At 42.2% G+C, this 17,927-nt stretch overlaps 1 protein-coding gene across 2 annotated transcripts in view; it reads left to right on the forward strand.

The window, feature by feature from the left end:
* The first annotated feature begins 5,503 nt into the window (after window positions 1-5,503).
* Window positions 5,504-17,927, forward strand: part of DERA (deoxyribose-phosphate aldolase) — a 363,055-nt gene continuing 350,631 nt past the window's right edge. For both annotated transcript variants that reach the window (XR_007470387.1, XM_012537210.3), the window contains exon 1: window positions 5,504-5,721. Coding sequence is in view for 1 of the 2 variants with exons in the window: in XM_012537210.3 (XP_012392664.1) it covers window positions 5,691-5,721 (31 nt within the window). In the remaining variant the exon portion in view is untranslated. The remainder of the gene's footprint in view (window positions 5,722-17,927) is intronic.

The following is a 17,927-nucleotide window of genomic DNA, read 5'->3' on the forward strand; positions in this document are numbered from 1 at the left end:
GAAAGTAGCACAAACAGTAATATATGATCAGTCATCTAACAAGTACTGTAGTAGCCCCTGGGCGTATGATCAAGCGAACACAAGTATTGGGTTGGCCAAAAAGTGCCTTCGGTTTTTAAGTAAAAATAAAAGACACAGTCTTCATTTTCACCAAGAACTTCATTGAACAACGTATTCACCCTTTTGTTCCACTACCTTCTGCCATTTTTCAGGCAACTTTGTAATTCCATCTTCCCAAAACTTTTTATCTTTTTGAGCAAAGAACTGTTCCATGTGCCTTTTACAGTCTTCCAGGGAATTGGAGTTTTTTTCATTAAGAGAATTTTGTAAAGACCGAAATAAATGGAAATCCGAAGATGCGACATCTGGTGAATACGGCAGATGAATCAGAACTTCTCAGCCAAGCTGTAACAGGTTTTGCCTGATCATCAAAGAAACACGCGGTCTAGCGGGCTTCCCTGGTGACGCAGTGGTTGAGAGTCCGCCTGCTGATGCAGGGGACACGGGTTCGTGCCCCAGTCTGGAAAGATCCCACATGCCGCGGAGCGGCTGGGCCCGTGAGCCATAGCCGCTGAGCCTGTGCATCCGGAGCCTGTGCTCCGCAACGGGAGAGGCCACAAGAGTGAGAGGCCCGCGTACCGCAAAAAAAACAAAAAAACAGAAACATGTGGTCTTGCATTATCCTGATGGAAGATTACGCGTTTTCTGTTGACTAATTCTGGACACTTTTCGTCGAGTGCTGCTTTAAGTTGGTCTAACTAGTACTTGTTGGAATTAATCGTTTGGTTTTCCGGAAGCAGCTCATAATAGAGGGCTCCCTTCCAATCCCACCATATACGCAATATCACCTTCTCTGGATGAAGACCGGCCTTTGGTGTGGTTGGTGGTATTTCATTTCACTTGCCCCACGATCTCTTCTGTTCCACATAATTGTACAGTATCCACTTTTCATCGCCTGTCACAATTTGTTTTAAAAATGGAACATTTTCATTACGTTTAAGTAGAGAATCGCATGCAGAAATATGGTCAAGAAGGTTTTTTTTTTTTTGCTTAACTTACGTGGAAACTAAACATCAAAGCGATCAACATAACCAAGCTGGTGCAAATGATTTTCAATGCTTGATTTGGATATTTTGAGTATGCCAGCTATCTCCCACGTGGTATAACGTTGATTGTTCTCAGTTAATGTCTCGATTTGATCACTATCAACTTCAACTGGTCTACCCGACTGTGGAGCATAGACCAGGGAGAAATTCACAAACTACTTTTGACACGTTCCATCAGTCACAGCACCTTCTCCACACACTGCACAAATCTTTTTTTGCATTTCAGTTGCATTTTACCTTTCTTGAAATAATAAAGCATATTATGCTGAAAATGTTGCTTTTTTTCTTCCATCTTCAATATTAAAATGGGTATACAAAAATTCACCAATTTTGATGCCTTTTTTTGTTTGTTTGCAGTACGCGGGCCTCTCACCACTGTGGCCTCTCCCGTTGCGGAGCACAGGCTCCGGACGCGCAGGCCCAGCGGCCATGGCTCACGGGCCCAGCCGCTCCACGGCATGTGGGATCCTCCCGGACCGGTGCACGATCCCACATCCCGTGCATCGGCAGGCGGACTCTCAACCACTGCGCCACCAGGGAAGCCCCTTGATGTCTTTTTTTAAATGCATGCTGATAGGACAGCTGTCACATACAATCTAAAAAAAACTGTGTTTTTTAAAAATTAATTTTGGCTGCGTTGGGTCTTTGTTGCTGTGCACGGGCTTTCTCTAGTTGCGGCGAGCAGGGGTTACTCTTCGTTGCAGTGTGCGGGCTCTAGGTGCGCAGGCTTCGGTAGCTGTGGCACGCGGGCTTAGTAGTTGTGGCTCACGGGCTCTAGAGCGCAGGCTCAGTAGTTGTGGCGCACGGGCTTAGTTGCTCCGCGGCATGTGGGATCTTCCCGGACCAGGGCTCGCACTCATGTCCCCTGCATTGGCAGGCGGATTCTTAACCACTGTGCCACCAGGGAAGTCCCACAAAATTGTTTTGCATGAAGTTAAAGACAACTAAGTGCTACTAGAGCCATCTTACGGAAAAAACTGAATGAACATTTTGGCCAACCCAATAGTTCATGCCCTTTGACCTTTAACTTTTGGATTATTCCTGTCTTCCAGGCCAGGTATGTTCTTGAGGTTTCAAGATAAATATGACATATTCTTAGAGCTTTAATTTTCACTGAAGGAGAAGTGGGGGTGGGAAGATAAGTAATTTATCCGGTAACTTTTTATTTAAAAACATATCCACAAAAAGGAATGGCATGCAAAATGGATTAAAAGAATACAATAAAGACAATTTTACTCTTGTAAGAGCCAGTTTGGTCTTCAGCTCCAGATTGCATGCATAGCTTCTCTGCCTCTAGGCTGGTGATTCTTTGCATTTAGCTTGCATAAACATCATCTGAGGGAATCTGTTAAGAATACAGATTCCAAGGTCCTAGAGATTCTTTTTTTTTTTTTTTTATAAATTTATTTATTTATTTTTGGCTGTGTTGGGTCTTCGTTTCTGTGCGAGGGCTTTCTCTAGTTGTGGCAAGCAGGGGCCACTCTTTTTCCACTCCTGTTGCGGAGCACAGTCTCCGGACGCGCAGGCTCAGCGGCCATGGCTCACGGACCCAGCCGCTGCGCGGCATGTGGGACCTTCCCAGACCGGGGCACGAACCCGCGTTCCCTGCATCGGCAGGCGGACTCTCAACCACTGCGCCACCAGGGAAGCCCGGGGGCCACTCTTCATCGTGGTGCACGGGCCTCTCACTGTCGCGGCCTCTCTTGTTGCGGAGCACAGGCTCCAGACGCGCAGGCTCAGTAGTTGTGGCTCACGGGCCCAGTTGTTCCGCGGCATGTGGGATCTTCCCAGACCACGGCTCGAACCCGTATCCCCTGCATTGGCAGGCAGATTCTCAACCACTGCACCACCAGGGAAGCCTGGTCCTAGAGATTCTGATTCAGTAGGGCTGTGGTGAAGCGTAGAATCTGTTTCAGGAAAAAAACTTTTGGGAGATTCCAATGTAGTAGTGGTCCAAAGAGCTAAGAGGCCTTACCTTAAGGATGGATACTTCAGAAGTTTCAGAAAGCAATACATTTAAAAGGGAAGTCCACAAAGTGAAACTTAGCAACATTTCTTCATTAAAAAAACCCTCACTTTTTGCATTCCATCCCTAGTGTCTCTGAATGCTGCCAATTTGACATACGTTCAAACTGTAGAGATTAATTCCAGATTAGTACTGTGCAAGAGGCCAGTTTTAGAAAAAATCCTTGAGAAATTCTTGTCAGATATATTGCAAAAATGTTTGCTACAGGAGGCTGTCCTGATTCTGGTTTTCCAACTAAGTTAGGATCTCACAGCTTTTTTTGGTTTCTTTTAATACATTTACATTATCCATGAATGCATAATGCATGGCTTGGAATCTGGCTTAGAGTTGTTATCTGCCTCTAAATAATAGAATTCCATTTATTGCCTTTGTATCTTTTAGGGATTTCTGGCCTCTCCAGCCAAAGATCACCAGGAATAAATTTGGGTTTACTGACTTGCTGCAGTAAGGGAGAATACTCACCAGGGGAACTGTGAGATGTCTCAGTTAGAGGGTGTCAGAAATGACATAGGATTTGGGCTTGTGTTTGGTGATTTGGGGAAAGTTCAAGGAAGTGGGCCATTGCTCTGCACTGATGTTGGCAGGAAAGGGTGATAATTCCGACAGGGCATTTTAATTCTTATCTAAAATACAAGAAGAATGGGGTGAGGCTAAAACTGACAAGTAAAGAAGTGACAGTCACTTATAACAGCCAGGATTAGGGGGCTGTTTGGTCATTTTTGTGGTTTGGACAACGTTCATTTTTTGTGTTCAGACGTGATTACAAGGGGTCTTGTTTTTTATCAGGGGCACAATGGCCTTGGCTGATGTTGGTGTTCTGTGAAACTGTTTCACGTTCTACTGGGGAACACGGTGGTCTAGCTGTGAATGCTAGGCCAGCTCGGGGCTTTCAGGGTGAAGACAGAAATAGGTAAAATGCTATTATATAAATGAATGGGATGTAGACACTTTCAAAGTGTTTGGCAATGGCTTTGTGCTGACAAGGCTGAGAGGCAGCTACGTGTGGGGGGAAAAGACTGGGATTACCTTTCCTATGTAGCCTATAATTGCTGTGTGAAGCTGACAGTAACAATCGTAGCTTCCATTTGTTGAGCACCTACTATGTGCCATGAAGTGTGTTGTACTAGATGCTTTACACATGTACAGCACCTTTGCAAGTCAAATCTATTTTGAACATCCCCATTTTACAGGCAGTAACATTCCTGGAACCAGCTAGTCATTAGGTGGAATTGTTGGTGTATTGAGTTGGACCCGTTTGGAGTCTGCTCCATTACATCAGGATGCCTCTGTTCATAACTTTGGTGTCTGTAGGTAGAGCAATGGAGATACAGTATATACTTGGCAGGATTGTTCTGGGATTTGAATGCTATCATCTCTCTGAAAGTACCTAGCATAGTAACGGCTCATGGTAAACAAGCCATAACTAAGAGAGTTCCTTCTTTCAGCAGAGTGGAGCTGTCTCTGACCGTGAGTACAGAGTTGATTAGTAGCCTGTGTTGAGTGACTCCAGATAACTTTAACCTGCTACTCACAAAAAAAGCCTGAAAAAATTCTTAGTATCACAGAATGAGAATTTTAGAGCTCCAAGATGTTGTCAAGGGACTTCCCTGGTGGCGCAGTGGTTAACAATCCGCCTGCCAACGCAGGGGACACAGGTTCGAGCCCTGGTCAGGGAAGATCCCACATGTCGCGGAGCAACTAAGCCCATGCGCCATAACTACTGAGCCTGCGAGCCACAACTACTGAAGCCTGCTCACCTAGTGGCCATGCTCTGCAACAAGAGAAGCCGCCGCAATGAGAAGCCCATGCACCGCAACGAAGAGTAGCCCCCATTTGCCGCAACTAGAGAAAGCCTGCACGCAGCAACGAAGACCCAACACAGCCAAAAATAAATAATTAAAAAGAAAAGATGTTGTCAAGGTGCTTTCTTACAGATAAGGAAAATGAAGCTTAGAAGGGCAGTTGATGGCCCAGTGTCACACTTAATCGCTGCCAGAGCAAAGCTGAGACCCCAGTTCTTCCCACTCCTAGGCCCCCTGGTTTTTCAGGCCACAGAGTTGCTTCTCTTCAGGAAGCCAAGCGTAGAAGTCACATGGCACCGGGCCCCAGTTTGCTGGTTGGCCGCCCTTACCAGGCTAAGGGATCACCGCTCCCATTTCAGGTGTGGGGTCCTCGAGCTCTGGTCTCAGGCAGTAATTAGAAGGATCCTCTCCCTTCTTGTTCTGTAATCCTCCTGCGAAAAGTCTCCAAATGCTTTTATTCAGTACAGTCAGCAACTTAAGGGTTTCACCACTAGTTCTGGCAGCATGGTTTACGGGAGTTAGTACGCGAGCTCCGCACCTGGTGGAGAAGACCGAGGAATGCGCGCAACGGCTTTTCCTGGCAGAGAAAAGGACCCGGGATCCCGCCTCCGCGGCCCGGCCGGGGGCTCCGCCCCCAGAGCGGAGAGGGCGGGGCGTGCGGCGCACGCGCGCGCGCGCGCGGAAGCAGGAAGGGCAGAGCTAAGGCAGGCGGGCTGGCGGGCGCGCGGGGGCGGGCGGTGCAGTGGCGGCCTTACCATGTCGGCGCACCAGCGAGGCACGGAGCTCGGTAAGGGCCCGCGGTCGCTCTCTCCCCTCTCCGTTGCTCCCGGTCCCCTGTCTCTTCGAGCCTCGCGCCGCCCGGTACCCTGGCCAGGGGTCCCTGGGCGCGTGCTCCCCGGGGCGGGAGGCGTAGGCTTGGGGGCCGCACCTGGGAGACACAGCCCCGGCGCACGTGGACCCCGCAAACTTTGACTCACAAGCCTTATATTTATAAGCGGAAGGAACAGGAATGGATTAGACTTTTATCTTCCAACTCATTAGCTCACCTGGTTGCGAAGAACAGCAACAACAAAAAAACCCCAAAGACCCCCAGACAAACCAGATGAAAACCTCCCTTCCACGCTCCTAATAGAATTATCTTGTGCGATTTAATGCCGGGTTTCCATAGGTAGTTGTTAACACAGCCGTATCCCCAGAGTGATCGTGCTGTTGGAAAAGTTGTCTCTGGACTATGTAACTTAATGTAAATTGTATGATTTTTAGAAGTACAGCGACTTCTAAAAGTGCTTGGATTATTTCCTCATTTATTTCATTTCATTGATGTTCTAAAATATTTCTGGCAAGAAAACTTAGTTTTGATTTCCCAAAATGTGAAAAATTCGCAATTCAAACATAGCAAAACCATGATGGAGCCAAAGGTTAAGGATCTCAGTTTAAGTATTATAGCTTGCATATCGGTATCCTGGATCTTCAGTTTAGCTCTGTGACTTTGGCCAAATAACTTAATCACTCTGTGCTTAAATTTCTTAATCTGTAAAATGATTATAATAGCACTTACCTCATAAATTGGTTTGGAGATTAAATGAGAGGATGTTAATTGTTTGGCACATTGTGAGTACCTAGTGAGTATATAATAGTATTATATATATATAGTAAGTATGTAATAGTTTACTAGGTACTCACAATGTACCAAGTAAGTATGTACAGTAATAGTGTTAAAAGGTGAATTCTGTTTTTAGGGGCCAGTTTTGAGAATATTAGCTATAAATTGTATGTAAGTCATACGGGTACACTTTTTTCTTTAAAAGTGACTGTTCTAACTAGAGTCTAGGCTTCATGAGATAGTACAGAACTTTTGTCGAATGGTAAGAGCTTGTCTTTATAAAGGCAGGTGATTTCCTCAACGAATTGATTTGCCTTTACTCACTGCCCTTTAGCAGGTTATATTTTAAACTCTAGTTCTATCTTTGGAATGTGGACTTTAGTAATAAAGGAGTTCCCTAGATTGGAAGATCCAGAAAGATGGTGGATGGGGGATAGGGATGGGCTGTGCGTCTTAGTCATCTTGGTATCTTCAGGGTATGGCTGCGTGACTTTGTTCGCCATTTGATGCACTGTTATTTCCCCAAAACTTAGCAGTTTATTTTTCTTTCAAGAAACACAAACCTTTTTCTCTTTCTTTTTCTTATTGAGGTATAGTTGACATAGAACTTTTTTTACTTTATTTGCAAGAATTAAATCACATCCATTCATTTGTTGAAAAGTAACAGTATAGACAAAAATCAATTGCTATGTAGAATAATAGTAAATGTGATTTTTATGCAGCTATTTAAATGATCATAGTTTTGTTTTATTCTCTTTGTTTAAATAACATCAGATATATTTCTAGGGTGTTTTTCCTTCACTGGTATTAATCATTAATCCAGACAGAGATTTGGCCTAAAATAAATTATTTGAAGTATTTATGTACTAGGACAAAAAATCATTCAGTATTAATTTATGCAGTTTATTAGTTGATGCCTTTTATAGAGTTTTCTAATTGAAAGTCTTTTAAAATAAACACTAACTTTTTTAAAGAAATAAACTTTTATTCCCTTATTACGAAGGAATTCATGTTTATTGTAAAAATTTTAGAAAATACAGTTGGAACAAAAAAACTAAAATTATTACTGATACAGTCACTAATTTATATTGTAGTGCATGTATATACTTCTTGTTAATAGACTTTTTTTTTTTTAATAAATAGGTTCATTTGAGACTGAATCTGACCCTCATGATAAAAACTTCAAGGAAAACATTCTTTTATGGACCCATTGGACATGAGAAAGAAAGAACAGACCCTCTAATGTTCATTTTTATGTCAGTGTTTAGTGATCAATCCTATCTGTTTAAGATATTTTCTACTTAAAACATTAATTTCTGATTTTCTCCAACTTATACATAAAGCTAAAAACCTCTTTTTCTTTGGGCAGTGTTTGCCATTAAGTGGGTAGGTGACAGCTGTGTCCTCCTATGGAGAAGGCTTGACCAGTTTGGAATCAGAAGGAAAAAGAACCCTAAATCTGGTCTAGCTCCAGCCTGTGGCTTTGGCCAGGCTACTTGCTTTCTTTGAACAGTAGATCAGCGGTTCTCAGAGTGTGGTTCTGGGACCTACAGCATTAACGTTAGGTGACAGCTCATTAGAAATGCAAATTCTCAGGCCACATTGATCTCTTAATGAGTCAGAAACTCTGGGGGTGGGCCCTGGCATTCTGGTGGTTTTAAAGTGGTTCTGAAATGCACTCAGATTTGAGAACCACTGGCTTAAAGATCTTTAGGGCTCTATGGAGTGCTTCTGGCCCTTTGCATTCTATTAAAATGGACCGATGATGTTCTTTTCCTTATTCTGCTAGATGCCTGTTAAGTTTTGCCTAAAATGTAGGTGCAGCAGGGGCAGTGATCTTTCTTTTCTTCATTGATGTATCCCAGGCAGTTAGGATAGTGTCTGGCACACGGAAGGCCCACAAACATGCCTGCTGAATGCAGGAGTGAATTTAGAACTACTCCTTGCTTGGGAGCACTGGGGTGTCCACCTGGGCCCTTGTGTGTGGACAGGTGCCGTGCAGTCTCTACCTTCTCCCTCTTTTCTGAATAACGTTACAATTCAATTTTGTTACTTCTGTCTTTAAAGAGATCTCAAGAGGCTTACGAAGGATGTTGGCAGTGTGGCTTCCTTTCAAATGTGATTTTCTTTGGAGGCATCTGGAAAATGGGGGTGTTTGTATTAGGTGACTTCTAAGAGTCTCTGCTCTGTATCTGTCTGTATATCTGTAAGCTCTTGTGTTCAGAAAGGAAATTTACAAAGATAACTGAAAAACAGAAAAAAACTAATTGAAAACTGATTTTTAACTGGGACGGGATGGGGACAATTCTACGAATTTCCTGTGTTGCAGTAAAAAGAGATTGTTTTAGGCATATATCCACAATTGGAATGATCAGGGACCATGATTACTGAGGAATGTTTTGCTCTGTAGGGGCATTTTTTGTAATCCAAGTCAGAACAAACAGAAGGGGCAGTTTATTTGCTTAAAATACAGATAAACGAGATCAGTTCTGGATTAGTTGCCAAACCAAGAAGGAAGACGGGATTTTGTATTTTACAAAGCACTGTTATTCATCCAAAAAGTAGTTATTGAGTACCGATTGTCAACTGGGTAGTATTACCCTGGGCTCTGGGGATACAAGATGGACAAGGGTAGTCCCTGTCTTCACAGAGCTAGGTCCGATCCCTAGCTGGGCATCAAGCCAAAACTACAATTAAAATAAGTGCAAATGTGATATGCAGTTACTTTGCATTTATGTTTGTCTATTTAAGAAATTAGATAGTTGTGCCTAAACTGTACCTTAAATAAGTTGCCGTAACAGAGTTCTGGCCGTCTTGGCCTTGTAACTTTTATTTTCCCTTTAAGAACTTAGATGAGAATCAAAATGTAAGTAGCTCATTTCTGCCACTTGTGCTAAGGCATAACTTTGGTGTAGAATGCTTCTGATTTTGGTGGTGGTGATTTTTCCACTGCAAAGTTATCTTAGAAAAGTTAAAAAAAATTTTTTTTGACTGGAATCTTAAACTTTAAAGTTAGGCAAAGCATGGTTTGCTTGCACAATAATTCTTTATTTAACACTAGACACTATGCCTAGGTGCTGGGTATAATGATGGTGGTTACCATAGAGCTTTAGTTTTGTGCCAGGTACTATACTGAGTGCTTTTTGCATTATCTCATTTAGTCTTCACAACAGCCCTGTGAAGATTTTATTATGATCTCTGTTCTACAGATGTGCAAACTGAGGTATAGAGAGTTTGGAGTAACTTGCCAAAAGCCAGTTAGGCAGAGCTAACGTGGCAGAGCCAGAATTCACACCTAGATGGTTTGGTGCTAACACTACGTGCTTCACCACTGCAATTGGTCTATTGGTGCTGCCTGGGGCACTCGATCTGTGATGTAAGAGAAGGCAAGTCGATAGCTAGTGAATAATTTTACTGTGACTTTCTTAGCTTTGATTTGCCTGTGTCTGTGTGAAAGATTTTTGTTTTATTACCGTAACCTATCTCTTTTTTTTTTAACTTTTTATTTTATATTGGAGTATAGTTGGTTAACAACGTTGTGTTAGTTTCAGGTGTACAGCAAAGTGACTCAGTTTTTTATATATATATATATATATATATACACACACACATGTATCTATTCTTTTTCAAATTCTTTTCCCATTTAGGTTGTTACGTAATATTGAGCAGAGTTCCCTGTGCTATACAGTAGGTCTTGTTGCATAACCCGCATCTTAACCATTGCAATTTGTTTGGGGGAAGGTGAAGTTTATCCTGAGGGAGAATGGAAATATCCAAACTTTGGTGGATTATGAGAGTAAGCTTAGATGTAACTGAATAAGAAATTTTCTGGGGTGGCATCTTAAAGCCAGCCTTCGTCTGGGATTTCTTCAGGTAGGTGTGCTGATGTGCCTCAGAGCATCATGGGGTGGGGACCTGGGAGTGAGCTCCAAGCGGTCAGGTTTTTTTTTTTTGTCAGTTGGTTTGTTTTCTTTTTCTTGTCTCTCTGTATTTTTGAAAACCCCAGCTCTCACACTCTAGTCTTTGGGCTTACTTTGGCTTCCTGGGTTTAAAAAGCAATCCTGTCTCTTGATGTGATCTTTAGGTGTAGAAAGAAAAAGAAAGAGAGAGAGAGAAAGAAAGAAAGGAAGATGGAGAAAAATTTTGATAATTATCTTTTGTTGATATCAGGTAACTTTTTTGTCTTTTTTTGGTTTGTTTTTTTTTTTGGATTTCTAATTTTGGGACCTCTTTTTATAGTTTCCTGAGAACTGGAATCTCTTTAGTTATAAACAAGGCAGTTTAAGGAGTCTATAGATTTCAGGTGAGAAACAACGTGAATTACCTTTCCAGAATCCCTTTTGTTGTTTATTTTTTGAGAGACAGAAGGGCATTGAAGATTAGGTAAGAATAGAATTGAAAATTATTAGATTTCTGCAGGGGATTTCCCAAGTGGAGTTAACTGGAGATTTCCTCTTAACTGTAAAATTGATTTGTGCCATATTTTAAATTAGTGTGGATTTTATATCTGAATCCAATGTTTTTTCTCTTTAATACTTAGTATATGTATATTTCTTTAGGTTTACTGTGATACTTTTGCAAACATTACCTCTTTTAATTCTCCCAGTAATCCTTTGGGGTGAGTTGTTATTTTCACTTCATAGGTAATGATTCAAATCCAGAACATCTGAGTACAAGGTCTTTATTCTTTGCTTTACGCCATAGCTGCCTCTGTGTGTATATGTAATATTCTAGGTACTAGGGAAGAAAGATAATATGAAAATAATTATTTTTATGTAATTCTGATCTTACACATGATGAATTTATTATCTTCCACTGAGTACAGGTATCCCACTGCTCTTGGTGACCTTACGCCACTTCACTTATGAAATGCCTGCATTAGTACCTGTTTTCACTAACGGAAAGAAATTCAAAAGAATTTTTGCTTTGACGAAAAGTTACTAGACCTACTAATATAGGTCTTCCATAAAAGCGAAATGGCATAATGAGAACTTTCGGAAAGTGGGTGATACTTTTCACTTTGTGCCAGTTCGGCTGACCAAAGGTTTCCTAGGAGCCCTCTACTTTCAGCTAGTAGGGGAAACCTGTATTGATTATAAACCAGAATAACAAAAGTTTTTTGCTGTACTTTTTTTTTTTTTTTTTTAACTTTAAAGCAATGTCAAACTTTTAGGGAAGTTGTAACTGCAGTAGAAAGAACTTTTTCCTTTGAACCACCTGAGGAACACAGTTGACTGACACGATGCACCACCACCCCTGGATACTTGAGTATTTCCTATGGGTAAGGACAGTTTCCTCAAAGGCTGCAACAACCCTGCAGTCCTCAAAGTGAGACCTTTAACGTGGATACATTATTACCATCCAATCCACCAACTTCATTCACGTTTGGCCAGTTGTCCAAACAATGTTTTTTATTTCAAAAAGATCCGTTTCACAATCATATGTTGCCTTTAACTGTCTGTCTTTTTAGCCTTCAGGCTGAAATGATTGCTCAGTGTTTCATTGACTTTTGCAGCATACGGGCCAGTTATTTTATAGGATGTTCCTCCGTTTCTGTTTGTAATGTTTTTTTCGTGGTTAGATTCAGATTATGCACCTCTGGCAGGAATTTCACAGAAATGATGCTGTGTTCTTCTCATTGCATCCTGTTAGGTAGCCCATGATATTGACTTGTCTCATTATTGATGGTGTTCATTTTGATTATTCGATTAAGGTGCTGTCTCCTAGGCTTCACTGCTGTAAAGTTACTTTTTAACCTTAGTAATTCATGTGTATTTTGTGTGGTGGTACTTTGAAACTATTTAAGTACCCTGTTCCTCTGCAGATTTTCAATTTATTTATGTTTGTTTATATTAGTATATATTTGAGGTTTCCTATTTTTTCCAAATGGGTTGTAATTGTTACTATTATTATTTAATATTCAAATTGTTTCGCTTTTGCTAAGGGGAGCCCCTTCATCCTAGCTTCTCTCTCTTTCTGACGTGTACCATTATTTTTGAAGTACTTCATTCTTTTTTGGCTTCACAAGGTGTCCCAGGCTTACCTTATACTTCCCCTGCCCCAGCACTAGAGTCAGCTCTTTCTCCAAGGAATGTTTCTTTCAGTGGATAATGGTATTTAGATGCCATGATCTGGGCGGTGGGTATGCACATGGTGACTGGAATGTCTCTGCTCCGAATCCCCTTACTTGGTAGAGCTAGAGAATGTGTACACACACACCCCCACACGTTTACTTCTGTAACTGTCTACTCATCATCTGTCTATATCTCTCTATATAGTGAAAACCAGGAGTCAGACTGATTCCTCCAATTCCAGTACAATACCACGGATTTGTTCCATTTTTCTCTCTTTGCATATTTGAAACCCTTCACGTGCTGGGCTGTACATATTCCACGGCCAGTAGACATTCTTCTGGACTTACTCAGGTTCTGACACTCTGAGCTGGGTACCTTCATCCAGCCTGGGCTCCAACTGCTTGCATCAGGCTGCCGCCCACATTGATACCCCCCAGCAGGTCTATGGCTCTCTGGGCCAGGCTGCCCATCCACGTAGATAGCCTCCTTTTCCTGCTTGTCTCGACTCCCATGTCTGGCTACCCCTTCCCTTCGTGCAGACACCCTCTGTGTTGCGATTGGACTCTGGCCTACCCCCCGTGCTTAAGTGCCCCCCTAACTTGTTGGGCTCCCATAGCCCACTCTGGGCCATAGTTAGTCCCCCTCCTGACCTGGCTCAGATGACTCCCACCCTCCCGTGGTGGGGGGTTAGGACAGTTGTTTAGGAGGGGAGGGGACCAGAATGCATTTAAAAAATTTATTCTTATGTATTATAAATTTGTACACATTTAAAAAAAAAAACAAAGTAGAGTTCCTGCTGTTCCTGGCACTGGTTACTTGTTGCTCGTGGTAATGGCTGGGATACCAGAGTGACCATAGCCTGGTCCCTGCTTTCCTGAAGGTTACAATCAACGAAGGGACACTGTCATGTACATCATCACAGGAGGATACAGGTGACCATATAGAAGTAATCAGATTGGAAAATGATGGAGGAATTTACAGGTAGTCCAGGGGAGGTTTTTGGAAAGGATGTTTTTGACAGGGAGTAGTTTCTGCAAAGGAACTTACCCAAAACAGCCTGGCATGTTTCATTAACTATAGGAACCCAAGTTTCAGATTTCTAGTGTAATCTTCTCATTCTGTAATGGCTAACAGTAATATTTTAGTGAAGAAAGAAGAAAAAAAACCCTTGTATTCTATGTATGAAATTCATCCACAGAGTCAATATAACGATCGTGTACGCTTTTAGGTTTTAAATTGGGCATCCTTTTCTGAACTCAAACTTTGATTTTTACCTTAGAAGTCTTTTACCATTTGCTTATAAGCGTGAGTGATGAGACTGTGTTTTCTTATTCTGATACTGTTTTGGTAAACAGAAAGAACTATAATCATTTGGGTTTGTTGTATAATCAAATAAATAAAAGTTTTCCATGGTGCCTGCTAATGAAAAAAAAAACAAACAAAAATTTTTTTAAAGCATCTGAGCTCTGTGGATTTTAATTGTTAGGAGGGAACACGAAGTTCAGGCGCTCATTTGAAATGGTTACCTCTGCCGGGAAAGAAAGACTAGTCAACGAGACAGCGGAGAGAGCCCTGGAGGATGCGCTTTAGACGTGTCACTAGAAATTGTTTAAGTGGAGAGCGCTGGCCCTTTTAAAACGCTGCCTGTCACTGGAGGATTGGGTCACCTTGAAATGTGTTCATCTTTGAGTTAAAGGCATAAAAAGGCACTTTGAAATTTTTCAGTTAACTTTGGTGTGTGGTGTGTGTGCATCTGTGGATGTACCACTCCTCTGCCTGCCTCAGCCATGAATAGTCATTTCCCTGGAAACCAAAGTGGTCGCACGGGAGGGATAAATGTTTCATCTCCGCTCCAGCAAACTATACAGATTTGTAAGTGTTGAGACTCTCCCGGGCTGCAACGTCTGTCTTTGTAGAGTCAGGCCTACTTCCCCTAAAGCAAAGTCTGAGATAAGAGCAGCCTCTGGTAATTACTTCCTAAAAAGGTGCTACTTAAGTGGTGCTTGGGTTCTCCTGGAATGTGGTTAATAATGTCAAGATTGTGGTGTTTAATGTCTGGTAAAAATATCCAAATTAACTGCTCTTGTAATTCAGATTCAGGTAAGCTTTGCAACTGAACACCTAGTGGACACAACTCCTGCCCCATAGCCACAAGGTAGAGGTGTGTTTGTGTGTGTGTAAGTGTGTGGTTTCATTCAGTGTCTAACATTTGGCGTTGAACTAGATGTCTGGCATGTTTAAGGTCTACAGACTATTATCTCTGATGTAGAGATCCTTGTATAAACATTACTTAGGAATATGTCAAACACTGTTTCCTAGGGAAATAAATAGTGTCCGCATTTATAAAACTACCTCTTTTCTTTTTTTAAACATGTCACCGTTTCACAGCAGGAAGGCATCTTAGGTATCAGTCTCACAGATGATACCTTGTATTACAGACGAGTAAATGGGGACCTAAGGAAGGTAAAGCTATGGTCACAGGGCTGGTTAGAGGCAGTGCTGGACTTGAGGCTCAGGCTCTGTCTTTGCTGATTTATTCCAATACATTGCGTTACCTCCATTTACCGTTAGCTTTGTAGGAGCTTGGCTGGGTTCTGGCCCTGAATCAGGATCACCTGAGATGCTTGTTAAAAATGCAGATTCCTGAGCTCCACAATAGCTTTCCTTACCCATATGAGAGGAGGAGCCCAGGAATCTACATTTCACAAGCTCCCCAGATGGTTCTCATGAACACTGCAGATTGAGAACCCTGCAGTAAGCCAGAGTGACCCAGATCAGTTAGTTTCAGGGCATCTTCCGTTACTGTATTCAGTTGGCTTGTATCCGCGGGTTCCGCATCCCTGAAGGGCTGATTGTACTGTGCCATTTTCTGTAAGATATTTGAGCGTCCATAGATTTTGGTATCCGTGGGACTCCCGGGACGAATCCTGTGGATACTGAGGGACGACTGGCTTACTTTTTTTGAGAAATCCTTTCTCTGTGACTTTTACCTTTACGTTAATATCTTTTGTATGTCATAGTTTTTTGTATTTGGTTACCAAAGCTTCTGCAAGCAAATCTGGGGACAATTTAGCCTTTTATTTTCTAGTCGAAATATGTCACCAAACGTGCAAAGCATATTGTGAAGGCCTATCGGAAAAATCAGGAGTGTAGGGCAGTTAAGTAGGTGTATATATCTGAAAAGTGCATTGTATCTGAAATGGAGCATATTTTATTCAAATAGTGCCGTGGCTAAATGGAAAAATATAGTCCAACAGTGGTCCTGATGATGATTTTGGAGACTTAATCAAGAGTATCTTCTCCACGGTCTCAGAGACTGGAGGGGGCAGACCCTGAAGATCCCAATACCCGCAGATGTGATACTGTCTACCAGAAAGGGTAATTTAGTTAGTTTTCTGGTGGGAGAAAGAACATATTCATATTTCCTTGGAGACTATTAAGTTGGTGTCGTGGACTCAGGGAGGAAGGGGACAATCCTCTATATATTTGTATTTGGCAAAGTGGCTCCAGCTCCGTATATGTTGGCGTTTTGGGGGGAGATTTTTTTTTTTTCTCTTCCGTATTTAGGGAGAAACCGAAATGCTTCTGATAATTCCCAAAGAAACAAGAAATGTATTTTAGTCTTGTATCTTTATAAGCAGAGTTTATTTTCCTTTTTCAAAAAGTTTTGACTCTTCAGGAGGTAATTATTATTATACTCTCAAACCCTTCCATCCAGCACATATGTGGAGAGTACCTAGTGCGGACTCGGCACTATCCACGTCTTTGTGAAAGAGACGAGGGCCACAGAAGGCGGGAGGCCCCGCCCTTGAGAAACTTGTCTTCATCAAACTTTGAAGTGTCACTGGGAAAGCACAGAGCTTTACTCTTGCCAAGGAAAGCAGACTTCGCTCATCCTTGGGATATGCCGTTGCCCTGTTTCAGACAATGAACCCGTCAACATTGTATTGATATTTATTCCTAACATTTAAAACTACTGTGGGAAATCTCTTGCATGAGGCAGAGATCTCGTATGGATTTTATCAGTGAAAACACCTCATGGATCTGGCTCCAGGAAGAAAAAAAATCACAGTTTCATTCTGCAGATGAATATTGTTTGACTGGTTGTAATATTATGCCAGTAACTACATAAAGTAGAGAAGCTGTGGGACTTAGTGACTAGCACGTAGAGTCTAGACATTAGGCATTGGTGCTGGTAATACGGAAGATGCCTCAGACAAAAAGCAGACTTCTCTCTGCTTCTGAAAGAGAGTTAAATTGTTTTGGTGCCGACAAGAGTGCGTTTACCTGTCAAGTGAAATCAGGCATCCTGTGGAGTGAATGTCGGGGGATCTGTACCTGGCCATGTATGCTTCACCCAGTGCATTGTGGTTTATCAGGAAAGGATACAGGATTGGGAGGGACCCAGGCATTTTGGTCCTTTCTCTGACAGCATCTGGCCATGTGACCTTGGGTAGGGGACTCCAGTGCCCTGGCTTGTGCTTTCCAAATTGGTGAGACAGACATATGACAATGTTCGTTGATCCGTTGTAACAGATGTGCCACTCTGGCGGGGGGTAAATGGGAACTCTCTGTACCTTCCACTCAGTTTTGCTGGGAACCTCAAACTTCTCTAAAGAATGAAGTCTACTGAGAAAACAAAACATGGGTAATGGGGAGGGTATGCCTGTGTGGGGCGGGGGGTAAATGGGAAGTCTCTGTACCTTCCACTCAGTTTTGCTGGGAACCTCAGACTTCTCTAAAGAATGAAGTCTACTGAGAAAACAAAACATGGGTAATGGGGAGGGTATGCCTGTGTGGGGCGGGGGGTAAATGGGAAGTCTCTGTACCTTCCACTCAGTTTTGCTGGGAACCTCAAACTTCTCTAAAGAATGAAGTCTATTGAGAAAACAAAACAAAATACAGTCACATGATCTCTGAGAGTCCTTCTGGTTCTGAAGTTCTTTGAGTCTTCTGGTCATTGCTTAGAGTTACCGTTCTGTGGAACTGTAGGTCTGCGATGGTCTCTGTGCTTGGAATTCATACCTTTCCCTCCTTCTATGGTCATCACATTCCTCCCGGGCTTTCAAGGCTCTGAGTTCCAGTGATCAGTTTTTATCCCCCACCCTGCATTCTGTGACGATTGGACACAATGAAATACATTATTATGTATTTTCTTTCTCTCTAGATGTTTCATGAATGTACATCTGGACTTCACAGGTCTTTCACGCAAGCAGAGCCTTTTATTTTGTATTCATTCCTCTGCATGGCAGAGTATTGATCATAGTCTTAGTGTTTCATTCATAAAAAGTACCTTGTAGATTCATCTCTTCCTCT

This window comes from Orcinus orca, chromosome 11 (genome assembly GCF_937001465.1).
Source record: "Orcinus orca chromosome 11, mOrcOrc1.1, whole genome shotgun sequence".
Taxonomy (NCBI): domain Eukaryota; kingdom Metazoa; phylum Chordata; class Mammalia; order Artiodactyla; family Delphinidae; genus Orcinus; species Orcinus orca.